The sequence below is a fragment of the Cupressus sempervirens genome, chromosome 4 (assembly GCF_028749045.1).
Source record: "Cupressus sempervirens isolate cs-2001-9-10 chromosome 4, ASM2874904v1, whole genome shotgun sequence".
Lineage (NCBI taxonomy): Eukaryota > Viridiplantae > Streptophyta > Pinopsida > Cupressales > Cupressaceae > Cupressus > Cupressus sempervirens.
The window spans coordinates 701175226-701192667 of NC_143121.1; the positions used below are offsets into that span (position 1 = coordinate 701175226).

Genomic DNA, 17442 nt, shown 5'->3' on the forward strand with positions numbered 1-17442 from the left:
AGTCAAACTAGGCCAATCATGTTTATTAAAGGGTGGTGTTAGATCAGATGCAAAGCAAGAGGAAAAAGTGAGAAATGTGCATTCTTCAACTCTATGATTACATTCTTTAGGTCACATTTACCTCCCCAATATAAGCTTGTGTCAATAACATTATTATGGCATTAATTTGCATTATTGATCGACTATAATTTGTACCCATCAACATCATATAATTGTCAACTTATATTGATGTTATAATTGCAATGAGTTTCATGAAATCTGTAATTGGACAAATTAATACATGATATTATAGTGTGCTTCATCTAAAAACATTAAAAGAAGAAGCAATAGGAAGTTAACAAACCATTTGTGACGCATTCCAAACCGAGTCACAAAAATCAATTATAATAATGTGATTTCGATTTTTAACTTTGCTAGCTCTTGTTCAATTGTCTATATGTACAATTTCTTCATTTGCCCTCAATAATTTTCAATTTCATATTTTAACTTATTCATAACTTGCCTTCTTTTCAACAAAAAGATATATCAAGAATAAAAAATTTAAGCTAAATCCATCAAATGTATGCATGCAAAATTTACCTTTTGATAGAGGAACCCAAATGAGAAAATTTTCCAAAATTCATGTCAGCAACAACTTAATAATGTCAGGTATTAACCATTGTACCAGCTATCCTTGGCATCCATGGCCCATCACAAAACTAGATAAAAATGTCTATTACAAAACAAAATCCTGTAAAGAAATGGATACTGAACATTCATCTCAGTCAGAATAGCTGCTTTAATTCATTACTCTTGTTAATTATCCAAAAATGTTAGTGTGTACCATAAATATCAGAATGCAAATCCAAATTTTCATGTTAGTTTTAGCATCAATCAGATAGTGAATAGGCAAAATCTACTTCATAATGTCAGGTATCAACCATTCTAGCAGCTACCCTTGGCCTCCATGGCCCGTAGCAAAACTAGACAAACATGTCTATTGAAAAACAAAGAACTTCTAAAGAAGTGGATATTGAACATTCATCTCCGACAGAATAGCTGCTTAAATTCATTCCTCTTGTTAACTACTTAATTTTTCAAAAATGTTATGTACTGTAAAGATAGAATATAAATCCAAATTCTCATGTTAATCTTAACATCAATCACGTAGTGAACAAGCAAAATCTTTTCTGCACATACTAGTTCAATCCAAGGTAAAATGTGTTCTCTTTTTACCTCATTAGTTGCGATAGTTTTGTATCTGCGACCAACACATTAGGTGGAAATAGTGCATGGTAAAAGCATGCCCTTTTGTAGGGAAAAAGAGGCATCCTGCCAGCAGTATCTTAATAGATTCAATAGGAGTTTCTCTGCATTTATACTAGCTACTTTATAAGACTGTTACAAAGAACGATTTTGCTGCAAAGACTATTTCTTATTCAAGTATTCTACATTCAATTGCTAGACTCAAACTGCATTTATACTAACTACTTTATAAGACTGTTAAAAAGAACGATTTTGCTGCAAAGACTATTTCTTATTCAAGTATTCTGCATTCAATTGCTAGACTCAAACTTCATTTCTTTGGTGTAAATGCAAAGTATATCCCCCACTTAGTTTTAAAAAGGCTCCTAAGTTTAGTTATTTGGTTGAAAAAAAGGAGTGTTATTGAACCTAAAACTGAAGTGTCAGGAGTAGCTCCTTCCTGGGGCCTGCAATATAATATCCCATAATTCCCTTCAACAGATGCAATCTATTCAATTCCTTAAACTGGTGATCCATTAATCGCTAGAGCTTAGTAATTTCGTCTTTGGTAAAATTCTACAACTACTGAATTCAATCTCTTCAAACCATCATAACAAAAAAAAGTGAGATTCTAGAAAGCGGGGAGCAATTGGTATCTAGAAGAAAAGGACATTTAAAGAACAAAAGCAGCTTTATATTCCATATTTCACAACAGAATTATACCGTTTGCAGCCTTCATTAGTTCATCAAGAACTTTCGAAAACTAATAAAATGCATTTTAAGATTGAATATAATACAATGAAATGGCATTTCGAAGTTAGCTTATTTAACATGCTTGTTTTCATCCAGAACAAATTATTGAAAATCCAAAGAGTTGGAACATAAAAACACTACAACTCAAAGCATAAGCAATATGGAAAATATTATCCTGTATGAAGTGACTTATTGTCTTTTCTGGGTAGAAAAGTAGATAGTGGCAAAAATTAAAGACCACAAGCCTCAATATGAACTTCCAATAAATGAAACTACATTGCAATTTCTTCATGCATAAGCCAAAAAACAGAATAAATCATAAATCATAAAATAGACCTCCACTTGATGCTATACATACCTGGAGTTAATGATAATTAGCCCCGTCGTCAACTGGAAAAAGGTTCACACAGAATTTAGTAGTTAGAATCGAAGGATAATATATTTAACAAAACAAATGTAAACAGCATAAAAGAGTAAGGGATAACCTGGGGGCTCCAATAGTTTCTGCTTCCGAAAATCCCATGCCCATGATCTGCAATTAGTTGTGAAAACAGATTCTAATTTGGCATTCCATTGACATGATACCTACTTCAAACAGTTTCCATGCCAAGGTATTGAAATCATTCAGCAGCAACTATCCCTCCAGCTGTACTGGAAAAGGAATGAAGCTGATCTCTCTTAAGAAACCTTGTTATCTTCATGACATCAACACGTAAATAAATCTCATACTAATAGCTTTCAGGTACCCTGCAAGAAATATAGCACCTCTTGCACATTAGAGGAAGGAGATTACAATTATTATCTGCTGCATGGATTAATCAAAAGATTTAATGCCACAACATACATTCAAGGTTGTATAAAGTGTATAATTTGAAGCTAAAAAAACTTATCAAATTTTATGCAAACTATGTTCTTTGTTGAGCATATATGATCCATAAAGATCATGAAAAGGAAAATAGCATATGGATTTCTGAACAATAAATTAAATTTGTAAAAATAAAATCAACAAATACACTTTGGAGTTTGCAGGTTAAATCCAACTGTGTAGGGCAAACCCACATGTTGCCGAAACTTGAACCTGCACTTGCAGAAATGACACAGATTGAATGTACAGCTGTCAAAATTGATCCCCAACAGAGTGAAACAGAATTTGAAATGAAAAGAGTGATTTTTCTACTTCCAGCTTCTAGGGGACTCTTCTAGAGCCGAAAAAGGATGCTCCAGCACAAAGAGCAATAACAAAGAGGGGTCAAGAAGTATGTTTTACACAAGGAGGGGCAATAAAATGTTGTATTGCTCAAAATAAAATAAAATTCATGAAGGCTGAGACTATAGAACCACTGATCTGGAAAAAGCTCATAATAAATTGTGAAATGCTGCAATTCCACTACTCTTTTTTTAAGTATTTGGTGTCAACAATGTTACACCGGTTTTCCCATGCTTGGCCATGAATAAATCATGTCTTAACTGTACTAGAACCCATTCCCTGCCCTAGTCAACTCTCTCCACCTCCCTTTCCCTTCTCCATCCACCTTTTGTCCTTTTTTAACTTTTTCCTTTGTCAATTTTTTTCGTTTTGCACCTTTCTTTTTGTAATCAGCTCTGAGGATTGTCTTTTTTTTAGTTTTTTTTCCATTGTATTTTACTATATTTAGTTTTAGTTATTATCTATCTTTTTTTCCAATTTGATTTCTATTACTATTTTTCAACAGTAATTTTAATATAATAAATATTCATATATGCATGCATAGCCTAATTTCCAATTGAGAATGGTATCACTCAATGGGGACCATTGAAAAATTCAAGATAGAGGTCAACATTAAGATCAGCATCACTAAACATTGAAGGACAATAAAGGTGGGCAGAACAAATAGCTACAACAAAATTTACTCTCTCAATCTCACGTACCTAGAATGAACACCATAAGCTCTAAATGACACCTTACACTAAAGACAGACAAGAATGAGCCAACCCTCAACATGCAAACACCACCAATTTGAATCCTTTAAGATAGAGCATCTCTAGCCACAATACTTTCCTAACTTTTTATCTCAAGTTTGGGGAACATAGCATTCACCTAATTTTTCAAAATATGCTCTTTGAAGCATATTTAGTACAAAGTGTCCCTCAACAATCACATGTGACATCTTTTCTTTGCTTGAATTCATGCAATAAGAATGGCTTCAAGGCAAAATATGGATTCGTAAACCACCACATCAAGTTGTGTAACACACATCTTCTCAAAACTAATTGGTACCAAATATGAGACAAATGTTCCCCTCATCTGCAAGTCCACTCCTTGATCCTATGTGAAGAATCACATTCGATGTTGCATAGAGATTGAAACTTGTTTGTCTTGCATTATCTAACCAAGAATTTTTATATCCTACAAAGTGGCTCTTCACATATTTCTTTGTTTCTTGGAGTACTTCATCTTGAGAGTAACCTTCTAACCTTCATAGTCCTTCCCTTTTTACACCTTCAATTCTTTTGAATATGAACACACATTTTCTCAAACATGTCCACTAAACACTTACGTTTTCATAACATATCAAGGTAATAATCCTTCCATAAGTCACCAATTATTATATTACTCTATAAATTGAACTTCCAATCTCATTATGAGACTTATCTAAAATTGATTAGTCCTTTGCTTCTTGTAAATTATATAGCATCTTGTTTTTCACAAAATACACATTTTATATGTTCTTACATAGCCTAGCAAATTTCTGTAATTAACCATAAGCATATAGACATAGAATAGAAAGAAACTACAAAAGTCAAAAATCTTTCTTCACTTCCATTCATAATCTAAACAATTTCACCCACTGCATTACTATAAGGATGTTTCTTACGACTCTTTCAAAAGTGGGCAACTTTTGAATTCCTTGGTGCAATTACATTTGTCATCATGGAAAGTCGCATCTTAGCATTGAACGGAAACTCATGCCATTCCAATCATCTCATCAGTTTTTTTTCTCTATTGTATATTGTTGTTCTCCTCTCATTGAATATTATAATCTGTACTGTAAACAAAATCTCACCATTTACTTATACATGTCAGCTTGATAGTAACAAGTAGCCAACATCTAATGTTCATCCTCCATCCACAAAAATGTTACATTTGCTAGAGATTACATATGTCATCATGGAAGGTCACATCTTAGCCTTGAATGGAAACTCATACCATTCCAATCATCTTAGCATATTTTTCCTCTCTAATGTATATTGTCGTTCTCCTCTCATTAAATATTATAATATGTACTGTAAACAAAATCTCACCATTAACTTGCATACATGTCAGCTTGATATTAATAAATAGCCAACATCTAATGTTCACCCTCCATCCACAAAAACGTTACATTTGCTAGAGACCTATGTAGCCTTCATTTCTCTATCTAAATAGTTCTTATCCAAAGAACTAGTTCTCAAATTATAAATTTAGAGGCACATTAAATCATCAAAATAAGATTGTTTATTTTTCACACTAGAATACATCATATCATATATTCAATACTCCAACTTGACCTTGGCTCAGTATGTAATGTCTCTTTCCATGGAGTAGACCGGAGCAATTAATTAATCTATAGAATTCTCATATGCTAAAAGTGTCCTGAGCTCTGTTGGAGACCATAATCGTACCAATTAGTGAAAATAAGGGGCACCCATTATAATTTGTATTATGGTAGAAATTTAAGGATGGAAGACATAACAACCATTACTACTTTTATATATAGAGCAATAGTCTGATGGCATGCGTAAGGCCAACTCCTATTAAGGAAGTCTTTATTATTAATTAAAATAGTAATAAGGCATCAATGATTATTAATTGAAAAAGCTTCAATGTAATTAATATCTGACCCTCACACCAAACGGTGTAACTGTAAACATGAAGGAAGGCATCTTTGAAGACATTGGAGATATGAACACAAATGAGAGTTGTGTTTTGAAGTAATAACCAAGAGGCAATAAGATTGTATGTTTCCCTTAAGCTTCATTGTGAACATTATTGGGTGTCATAGTGGGAAGAACTCTGTGCTTGAGGCACATTGCTGGTTGAGACTATTGTTTTTGTATTAGCCAAGTGTCATTCTCTCTCTTCAGACAACTTTTTATAAGCATTTTCAGCATTCTCAAGGGTCGGTGCACCAAGAGAAGTGTTTGGTCGACCTTGGAAATCAGGATGTGAAAGAATTAGATCACATTGTGGGTTCCAAATAACCTTATTGGATACCATTCAGTCTTGTTTCTGGGTGCAAATGTTCCAAAGCCCTAATTGTGAGCATGAATATCTAAGGCAGGCCACTATAGCCTGAAACCTAAGTCAAAGCAGATTCAAGGAATGAGAATCAACAAAAGGGTGTGGCTTACTTCCGAGCAATTATGGACATAACAGTGTGTTGTTGCAGCCTCCCATTCAATCAGAATTAAGAATATCTCTATGTAATATACAAATTGGGTTTTGCAGGAAAGAAATATTTTTACAAACTTGCATGTGAATTCCTGAAGCTAATTACAGGTGGCGATCAACAAAAGTTTGGACCTGTGTATTAGAATTATTCAACCCGAGGAACATTGTTTTAATTGTTACTCAGCTATCCAATTCATGGAAAAATATAAGGTGATCCCAAAAGACGACATTACAAGTGGTATCAGAGCATCAATTTGGCCAGCCTGTGAGATCACCATTAAAGTTACAAGGGTTTGTGATGGGATGTAAAGCATTTGCAGAACAAATCAGCAATCCTTCTTGGAATTAAAGGACAAAAAGCAGAATAAATTTGCACAGAATTGTTCAGTAGCCAAAGGCCACTACTCGTAGTTCAAAGACCCACCTGAATAAGTTTTAGGTCTCCTCATTCAAGGCAAGCCTATTAATCTATTGGCCTAGATGGATGCAAGGTATCTAAAGATAATTTTATGAATACTGAAGTATTTCTGGCTGACCTCCATTTCTTATTGACAGACACAAATTTATATACAAGGCTGGCCAAATCCATCTTACTTTGATGCCCAGTTCTATAAACACTTTTAAATCAATATTTACTTATTGTGGGCCAATCACCCTTAAAATCATACAAAGAAACTCACATATAAATGAAGACTACAATGCCCAACTTTACTGTCTATGGAATTATCATAGCAATCATAAGGAACAGTTATTATAATATTAAATGAAGTGCAGAAAATGTAAAAAGGAGTAAGCAGGGATTACTATATATGAATTATGCAGTGATTAACATATTACAAACAAAGTGAACAAAAGAAAAGAAGGATAAAAAAAAATATAAGACAGTGATAAATGGTTTAGGAGTGGAGATAACTCAAAGATTTGAATTCGGCAATCAAGTAATCTCTAAGACAACTATTGACATTCAAAAGGGGAGCAATTCTATATGAGGAGCGACCCTATTTATGGAATCATCTAGTAAATATTAGAAACAACAATTGAAGATAATATGCAGAGATTGATATTATCATATATCATAAAAGTTGTGATTAGTTACAGAGAAATCAGTTAATCATTTAAAAAATGCAATATACCTAAGGACATGCCCTTCCCCCCCCCCCTCCCAATCCCAACATTCCCAGAACGGGGACGCATCGAGGACTTGGGGACAGTGTTCCAGCATCCCTGTCAGTGCCACTAGATTGCCATCACTCTGCCAAAAATGAAAGGATGTCCTGATGTCCCCAAACGAGCCAAGGGAACAAAACCACATCCCTCGACCCCTCAGGCATCCCCCGTCATGACACAATAAAGTGCAATTTTTTAGTTTTAAAAAAGGATTTTTAATTTGTTTAATAGGTTCTATTATAATCCTATGGGTATGTGGGGCCCATCTCTTGTGTAATATTTCTTCAAAACAATATCAAGCTTCACTTGTATGCATTTAATGATTTCAAAGTGTTTGCAACAGCAGCAAAGAGAAGAGTGAAGAGACCTCCTTCAGTACAGCTCAGGCCTTAGCATTTTGATTTTGTAGTTTGTATTTGTTTTGATATATCATATCATGCTACTCGATGTAATCATCTTTATGATGAGATACTCATAGTTTTGACATCTATCATATAATAGAACTCTTCCATTTGCTGATTCGAGTATTTAAAATTGTATTGTCCAATGCCCAGTGTTCCACTTCCAATGTTCAAGTATTTAGTAACTCTAATTTACAATTTTATTGTTTTACATCTTTTTCTTATATTGTTATACATCTTTTCATAACTAGCATTTTAAGCACATGTATACTATATAGCATATACACACCTCGCCTGCCCTGGCCCACCCCCCCCCCCCAACATCCCCTATCAATGTCCCCCTGTGATCCCAAAATTGAGGCCACTACAGCCCCCACTTCCCGAAAACCTTACCCTGTCCTATTAGAAAGTAAAGTCCACCAATATAACTAAGACGGGGGTAAAATCAATTATGTGTTTTTAACAACTTCATCAAATCTGAAACATGTAATCAAAAGATGCAACAACTATAGAAAGATAACCATACACAATAACACAAGATTTGTTAACTAGGGAAACCTTTGATCATAGGAAAAACCTTGGTGGGAATGATGCCCAAAAGATGATGTACTAATATAGAAGTTCCTTGTGAAAGGATAGACTCTGTTAGGAGCTAATGAAATACATTTAGTACATATGAGTCCCGGTTTGGAGACTTTTAATCTCTGTCAAGAGATTTCAATCCTGTTAGGAAATGTACCAACCCTGTTAGGAGTTGATGGGAAGACAACTGAACCCACTGTTCAAATTGCTTCAAGATTGTCTTCATTAAGCAATCTTCAGGATAACATATCCAAGTGCATGAACTGACTAAATAGAAATTCCTTTGCCAATGCAATTCCTTCAAAGCTTACACTACATCCACAACATCAAATCTCTGCTCTGATCTTAGCCAATTTTGATTTTAAGCTCCCATAAACAATAAACATCCACACTGGATATCACTGATTCATACATCACACTTACAACAAAGGAAACAAACTCAAGTCCTAAAACAAGTATTGAGGGCCTTAAGGCTTTCTCAATTTACAACAAATAATATAGGACCAAACTAGGAATTTGCAACACATTTTACATTGCAAATAACACTTCTCGTTATGATATTAACAATAGTCAACCTCTTAGAAGCAACACGCTCAACAATCTTCACAAATCTTCACAAAATGAACACCTGATTCTGCAACGTTAACCATAACATCCTAAAGATGTCTACTACCATAATCCAAGCCCGTTGAACAATCTTCAACCTCACCAAAAAGATACGACACAAATACCAATACTCGCTTTCCAGAAATTCTCTCTAAGAGTAGTCTCCACAAAATCTTTAGTAACTCAAGCAAATCTACATATCTCATTCCACAAACATAGACACAACATCATAACACATTCCTGAATTCCCCTCTAAGTGTGTAAAACATAGCTCTCTGACTACGAACCTCGCCAAACGCATGTTCCTCTACAACTCTGACTGAACTGCCTAGAAAACTGATATGTTGACATCAATGACAAACAAAGTCATAAATGCAACACATATGCACTCAATCATCTCTCTAACATACTGACAATCTCCCCCATACAATCATACCTCTAGCAACATCAAGCATTCATGCTAACAACCTCCCCCTTTAGCATTGATGGCAATATATGATGAAAAACATCAAAGTACCATTAATACCAAAATATATTTCTTCCTCATTTGTCTTTACTCCCCCACCATGTTGCTCATGAATGTATAAGCATCTCTCTCTTACAGAAAGGTTGTAATGAGTTTTTCATTTCTAATCTCCCCCATAATGTATAATATATATCTCTCCCACATTAGCTCTAAAAGGTGTTTTTCATGTATTATTCTCCCCCACTAACATCAATGTCAAAGGGTATCATTATGATAATCCTCTAAATCATCTTTGATCCAATCTACAAAATCTCAAGTGTTTAAATACACATTTGAATACCATTACCAAGAGTCCTTAATGACTCAACTCAAACACAAATACTCCCCCATAGGAAAAGCATCAAGCATCCAATCCAGACAAGAGAATAATGCTCTAATTTATACTGGAGTGATGCAATCTCTGCATCAACTATTCAGAAGAAGGTTGGATCATAACCTAAAGCATTCCTCTCAAGTACTCAAATGTATCCTTAGCCGAAGATTTTGTAAATATGTTTGCTATCTCCTTTGTGCCAACATACTCCAATTTGATCTCTTTCTCTACTACCTTTTCTCTCAAAAAGTGATAATTGAAATATGTGTTGTCTTTGAATGTAACACAGGATTCTTTGGCGTGCTAATTGTACTTGTGTTATCACAATGTACGATAATAGCCTCAATAACTCAATTCCAAAATCCTTCAACATTTACTTCATCAAAATTATTTGATTAAATTGGTTGTTGCTGCTACATATTTTGCCTCTGCTATACTTTGTGAAATGCAATCTTGTTTCTTGCTTAGCGAAGAAACCAATCTTCCTACCTAGGAAAATGCTCCACTGCTGGCGATCTTTCTATCGTCTATACTTCCAACTCAATCTGCATCAATGTATGCACATAATGTGAAATCATGTGATTTGTCATACCATAGCCCATAATCTGAAGTTCCTTTCAAATATCTGAAAATTCTTTCTACTGCTGCACAATGTGTTTCTTTAGGATCATCTTGAAATATTGCCACAATTCCAATCGCATTCGCTATATCAAATCTAGTATGTGTCAAATATTGCAATCCTCCAACCATAGATCTGTATCTTGTTTGTAACACACTAGAAGATTCATCTTTGCTTGATAACTTACATCCTATCACCATAAGTGTTCCAACATGTTTACAAATTCCCAATCCAGATCTTGTCAACAAGTCCTTTAGATACTTAGTTTGTAATATGAAAATGCCATCCTTATTCTGAACAATCTATAATCCCAAGAAATATTTCATCTCACCAATCATACTCATCTCAAATTCATTCTTCATCTCTTCTGAAAATATCTTGCTAGCTTCATCATTGCCTTCAAAAATGATATCATCCACAAATAATACAATAATCAGCAAACCATCTTCATTCTTTCTTAAATGCATTACCTTTCTCAAATCCCAAACTGATCAAATCTCTGTCCACTCTCACATACCAAGCTCTAGGTGTTTGGTTTAGTCCATATAATGCTTTCTTCAATCTACAAATCATATCCTTTTTCTTTCAAAGGAAAGTCGTCAGGTTGTTCAATGTATACTTCTTCAAGTTCTCCATTAAGAAAAGTTGACTATAAATCCATCCAATAAACCTTTAAAATTTTGTTAGTTGTGTTGGTTCCCAAAACCACAGATTGAAAATCCAAGAGCTTGTCACTTGTCCAATAAGATTCCACAATCAATTATGGCCAATGAACGAGAATCACCTTGATTCCCCTACACTTCAGGCTCTGCTACACCTAGGCCGGTAGACCTTCTCCTCAAACCTGATCACTTGGTTCAAAGCTTTCCTAAAGTGAATTTAAGCTTTGGAGAGTTCTTTTGTTGGCAAAGTCCTTGAACTCAATTAAAATGAAACTGAATGTTGAGTGTTTGAATTGAATGAATTGTATAAGGTTTTGACAATGGATTTGAGGTTTGTAAGAAGAAAGATATAGAAAATATAGATTTTATGGCTTCAAATATAAAACCAATACTTTAATGATAAAAAGACGAGTGCTTTAGCTTATTTGAGCAATAGAGTCAACTGCAATGAAGATTATAATGTACAACTTTATAATGTTCTATCCACAAAAACTATAAATAGTTTAATGATCAAGACGTAACAGATCAAATATATAATACACAATTGTAAACTAGTCCAAATTTCACTTTAACTCCTGGGGTTGGTGAGACAAACTGAACACAAAATTGGAAACAATCAAATATTTCACAATATCTGCGATGATCAAGTTTAAAATGCCATTGATGACCTCATCCACTTATTTGATATAAATTGTTTATAGAATTAAAAAATGATTATAAAGGACAAATCAACTACTATTTAAATCTTCATGCCATTTAATTAATTAAAAAAGAAAAAAGGACTTTTATTAATCATTGAAATATAATAATAAAATATATTACAAAGTCACATTTGAGCTCCATATCCCTCTGTACAAATGTTCTTCTAATTGCTTATTTTCCACATATGTCTTGTTTGAATATCTCATCTCTCCTCTATTTATATTTGATATTATAATAAATCGTGACTTTTCACAATTAACAATCATATCGTTCTTTAACCAAAGTAAATAATCTTTTGAAACTGTCCATTTTAATTTATCAAGTCTATATCCTGATTTGTTAATTCAGCTCTGTTTTTGCTTTCGTTTCTGGTAGTTGTATATTAGGAGGTTGAGAACTAAAGTTCCCCTCCATTTTTTATTGCTAGCTCTACCCAGTTGGTCGGGTATGAGCATTTTCCTCATTTTTGGGATGGGGGTTTGGGGTTTCACGCCTTAATGCTGGCCATTTTTTAATACGATCTTCAAACCTGACTTTTTATTTGATTTTTGTGGTTCATTCACCCATGGGTTGAATGGGTTTTATTTGCATTGATTTTCATCAATGTTGGTTTTTTGGGGTTTTTGCATTGATTTGTGTCACCCAATTTTCTCAAGTTTTCTTAGCATGGTGTTGGTCATGGATTTAGATTATCTGTAGGATGTCAATCCAACCACTACTGCATTTTTATGTTACATTGAGATGTGTGTCACATCCTACTTCCGAGCTTGTTTTCAGTTGAGTGTTATTTTGCTTGTGTTCTCATCCAGCCATTGTTTTTATGATCTTCGTGATGTTGGTGCAGCCACACACGAGCACGTGCGCATGCTTTTATCAAGTGCTTGCGAGGCTCGATCTCCCAGTTGTTATCGGTGGAGTTGTTCATTGGGGTAGTCAACTTTGGCCAATATTAGCATTATTTAAGTTACATAATCATTTATATAGTCTTATATGGGTTATTAAATCAGCCTGAATGGCATCCAAGGTATAACATAGATAGGAGCTACCGATTAACTTATGTCTTTATATTGCAAATTGTGTTCTTATTGGAGAAATTTGGATGTTTGCCCCTTCAAAATGGTTTAAAATTTTCAATTATTATCAGACTTTGTAAGATGACTATGTATTCAAATTTGACTTGTATAAGAGATGTCGTATACACATCCTTGATGACTAATGGTGCACAATTTCTTAATCCTTTTTTAAAGTCTTTTTATTCTTCAAATTTTATGGTAATCTGGAATGACCCAATGAGTTTTACGGTGGTTGCTCGAAGCATAGATTGATGTCTTCACCTAATGAATACTAGGTTGTGCAATCGTTCCTGTGCATAGGTTCTCTTCTGATATGGAGCCTTCTTGTCACTGCTCGACTCTTCTTTCTTGGTATTTCAAATATATTAGACTTTTATAATCTCCATCATTGTGTGTGTTTGAAATATACTATAGTAATCCTTGCTTCCTATAGGCAACACTGTGTTGGATGTGTCTGAATGTGTAACATTATCCAAACTGTAGCTGCACATCTTCCTTGTTTGCTCCATATATTGATGACACATGGTTTGTTCCAAAGAAGATGGTGTAGTAGGTTTGAATACCCATTCATAAATTTACCTAGCAGCCTTCGTGGTATCTCTTCATCTTCACATAATGTCATTTACATTTTACAATTCAAATGATTATTCACATCTTTGATTATTCCTACTTTTGATGCCTGATAGTTTTTATTGATAGTTTGAAATGTTTTCCTTCCTTGATTTCGGATTAGTGACTTAGAACTGAGTTCCAATGCTGAGCTTTCCCATTTCATAGTTTAGTTTTACTGTTGTGCATTCTTTTCCTCCACTTGGTTATGAGTTACATATTTTGTCTTAGCTCTTGCTTGGTGCCACATAAATATCTGATAAATAGAAACTCCCCCATCGCTGTTTGAAGATGAAGACACTCCCTCATAGTGAATCGCTCGCACATGAAAACTTTGTACTTATTGCCGCTGGAGTAATTTAATCTCTGTTCCCTGGAATATTTGCTCAATTTGGAGTCACTGCAGCAACATCCAAATAATTGAAGATTTTTCTCATACATATTAATTCCCAACAAAGTTATCTATGAAGCCCTGACTAGTGTGTTAGCACTTTAAAGTTCAGCAAATCATAATGGCAATTGGTTTGATTCAACATTTAAAACAAAATATTAAACAAGACACGGTATTCTGAAACTCCCACAAAATGATCAATGCATTTGTATTTCTTCCTGTGTAACATAGTTCCAAGAATCACGGCGATTCATGCGATTCACATGATTTGGCGATTCGATTCAAGCCAAACGATTTTTTGTGAATCGGTGAATCGAATCAGCGATAAAGGGTTTATGAAATAAGTTACTCACTAAATTTCAAGGGTTTTTTAAATTTTCCGATTCATGGCCGATCCGATTCCGATTCATGGCCAATTCACGATATGATTCGGCCTTGCCGATTCCGATCCGATTCCGATTCTTGTTACTTTGCTGTGTAACACCGTAAAAGTGTTAAATATGATGGTGCTGAATATTTTCATACATCCTTATGCTAAGAGATTGCCACCATAACATATACTGTCATCGCCACTTTCATCTCACATTGGTTCAGACTGTCAGAAGGATATTGACTCAGAATTGTTTGACTATGCACTTAACCCACTGGTGAAATCATTGTACTTCATATATATGTTTCAAAAAAAAAAAACTCGAACATAGTTTCTGACTTTCTAAGGACTGTAAATCTAGAAGGAAATTTTGCGTGAGATCTCTACCATGTAACCTACTTTGGTAAAATATAAACTATAATCATAGCCTTCCACTACAATAACATGGATGGAACCCAAATCTGGAGAATATGTGATGAAGGATGCTTATATGGTTGCTATCAGCCTGCAAGACATTCAACTGGACGATATCCCAACCAAACTGATATGTAGCATAAAATATGATCTGCCTGGCCTCCTGGGACGGGTAAAACCAGAGATGATGTTGTGTCTGATTACACTTAGTCATTGTTTTTATTCATCAAGAATGCTCCTACAGCTTCATAACTTTCACCTCATAGACATATAACACTTTATATCATCAATTATTACCAATCGAAATGATATTCTTAGTGTTATTAACATTATGACAATATTTCTTTAAGTCTCCAAATTATGTTTCAAATGGAGGCCCTCATTTTTATAAAAAATTGAGGCTCCATCAACCTGCATATGCCAAAAGCATTCTAACTGCCTCCAATCTAGCAACAGGCGCAAAAGTTTCCTCAAAATAAATTCCTTCTTGTTGTGAATAACCTTTGCATACTAACCTTGCTTTGTTTCTCACTACTTCACCTTTCTCATTCATTTTATTTCTGAGAACCCACTTCATTCCAATTATGTTATTGTCTTCAGCTCGAGGAACTAATTCCCAAGTTTTGTTCTTTTCTATCTGCTCAAGTTCTTTCATAGCTTTTATCCAAAAATCATTTTTACAAGCTTCATCAATGCTCTTAGGTTTAACTTGTGATATTAAACACAATTCTTCACTCACCGTGTTTCTTGTCATAACTCCTTTGTTTACACTACCAATGATTTGGTTCACAGGGTGATTCTTTGCAACATTTTTGTTAGGTGTTCCCTGCTCAATTCTGATTTATATTCTTGGTTCTGATCTTGGTTCAGTTCTTGGTTCTTATCTCTGTTCTTCCCTTTGTAATTCAGTCTGCAAATCAGTGTCAATTTCATAGAACAATTCTTGCTCAACATTTTGATTGTCAGGGCTTTACTAAGTCTCTCCATCAGAATCATAGTCAAGTATCCTCTCTTGAATTCTGAACTCTTCATTAACTCTCACATTAGCACTCTCAACAATAGTCTTCAATCTCTAATTAAAACATCTATATGCTTTACTTTTCAATGAGTATTGAAGAAACATACCGTCATCACTTCTAGAATCAAAATTCCCAACATATTCATCTCTTTTGATATAACACTTACTTCCATAGATTCTAAAGTATTTCACAATAGGTATATGTCCAAACCAAAGTTCATAAGCTATCTTACCAGTGCCTTGTCTAATTTGTACTTTGTCTAAAAGATATGTGATACATTATTCTCAAACATCATTGCTCTAGCTACTTCAATTACTAACTTGTTCCTTCTTTATGCTATCCCATTTTGTTGTAGTGTCTTAGGAGCTCAAATCTATCTCTTTATACCATTATCCTCACAAAAGTTGTTAAATTCCTTTGAAATAAATTATCCTCCTCTATCTGATCTCAAACACTTAATCTTCAAACCAAATTTATTTTCAACTCTACTCTTAAATATCTTGAATTTCTCAAAACCTTTAGATTTCTCTCTAAGAAATATTACTCACACCATCCTAGTAAAATCATCAAATCTGTGTGCGCAATCCCCAATTTGCAGTAGTAGTAAACATTTTGCTTGGAAATGAACTTTTCTTCTGCTATGCCATTACAAATAATTTGCAAATCATGTTAGAAGGTTTCATAATCTTAGGCGAATCTCTAACTACATGTGTTGTACTAATCTTCACAATGTTATCAAAGTCAATGTGACAAAATCTCTTATGCCATAACCAACTATCATCCACTTTAGCAACCAAACATGTTGTCTCAATAAGATTCAACTGAAAAACATTACCTTTAGTTCTTGTACCTGTACCAATTAGTGTGTCATCTTTGTCTTTATTATGCAAGTCTTCTATGTAAATTGCAATTGATATCCCTTGTCAACAAGTTGTCCAACACTTAAAAAATTTGATTCAATCCATTCACAAAGTGTTAGTTTTTCCATCAAGCATAATAGATTCTTTTCCCTTAATCTGACATGGTGCACTATTTCCAACTCTAACTATTCCTCCATCATAACTAATGAATTCAACAAACTTGTTCATATCTCTAGTCATATGATGAGAACATTCACTATCTGTAATCCAATCAGACTTTTTCTTTTCAACATGTAATAAGGATTTTTCTTCCTTTGCTTCTTCTTTCTCAAGACTTTCTTCCTTAATGGAAACAAATCCTATCTGATCATCTTCATCATTACAATCTAGGAAATTTACCATCTTAAAATTAAGTTCATCATCTTCATTAATAAAGAAGCAATCTTTTGGAATTCTAAATTTCTAAGACTTCTTAGACTTTATCTTATTTTCTCTATTAGGACAATTAGATGAATAATGACCAAATTTCTTACATGTCCAACAAACAAGGATTTTCTTACCTTTTGGTTCTTTCTTCATCAACAATGCAAGTCCATCAATCTTATTGACTTCTCCTTGTTTTACTATCAACTCTCGAGCATAATCTCCACTTGTACTCACACTACTTGTAAGTGTAGGTCTATCTCTCTGTACACTAAAAGCAGTCTCAACTCTCAATATCTTTCATTCTGTTCCATCCA

General features: G+C 34.1%; 1 protein-coding gene across 4 annotated transcripts in view; it reads right to left on the reverse strand.

Moving 5' to 3' along the window:
• Positions 1-861: 861 nt before the first annotated feature.
• Positions 862-17442, reverse strand: part of MURE (ALBINO OR PALE-GREEN 13) — a 162542-nt gene continuing 145961 nt past the window's right edge. For 2 of the 4 annotated variants that reach the window (XM_089826563.1, XM_089826566.1), the window contains 2 exons: positions 2463-2724; positions 1979-2367 (listed from right to left, as the gene is read on the reverse strand). In XM_089826563.1, the coding sequence (XP_089682689.1) occupies positions 2706-2724 (19 nt within the window). In that variant the 3' untranslated portion in view covers positions 1979-2367; positions 2463-2705. Of the gene's footprint in view, positions 1350-1978; positions 2368-2462; positions 2725-17442 lie in introns of those variants that run through there. The other 2 variants (XM_089826564.1, XM_089826565.1) reach the window with 2 other exon arrangements.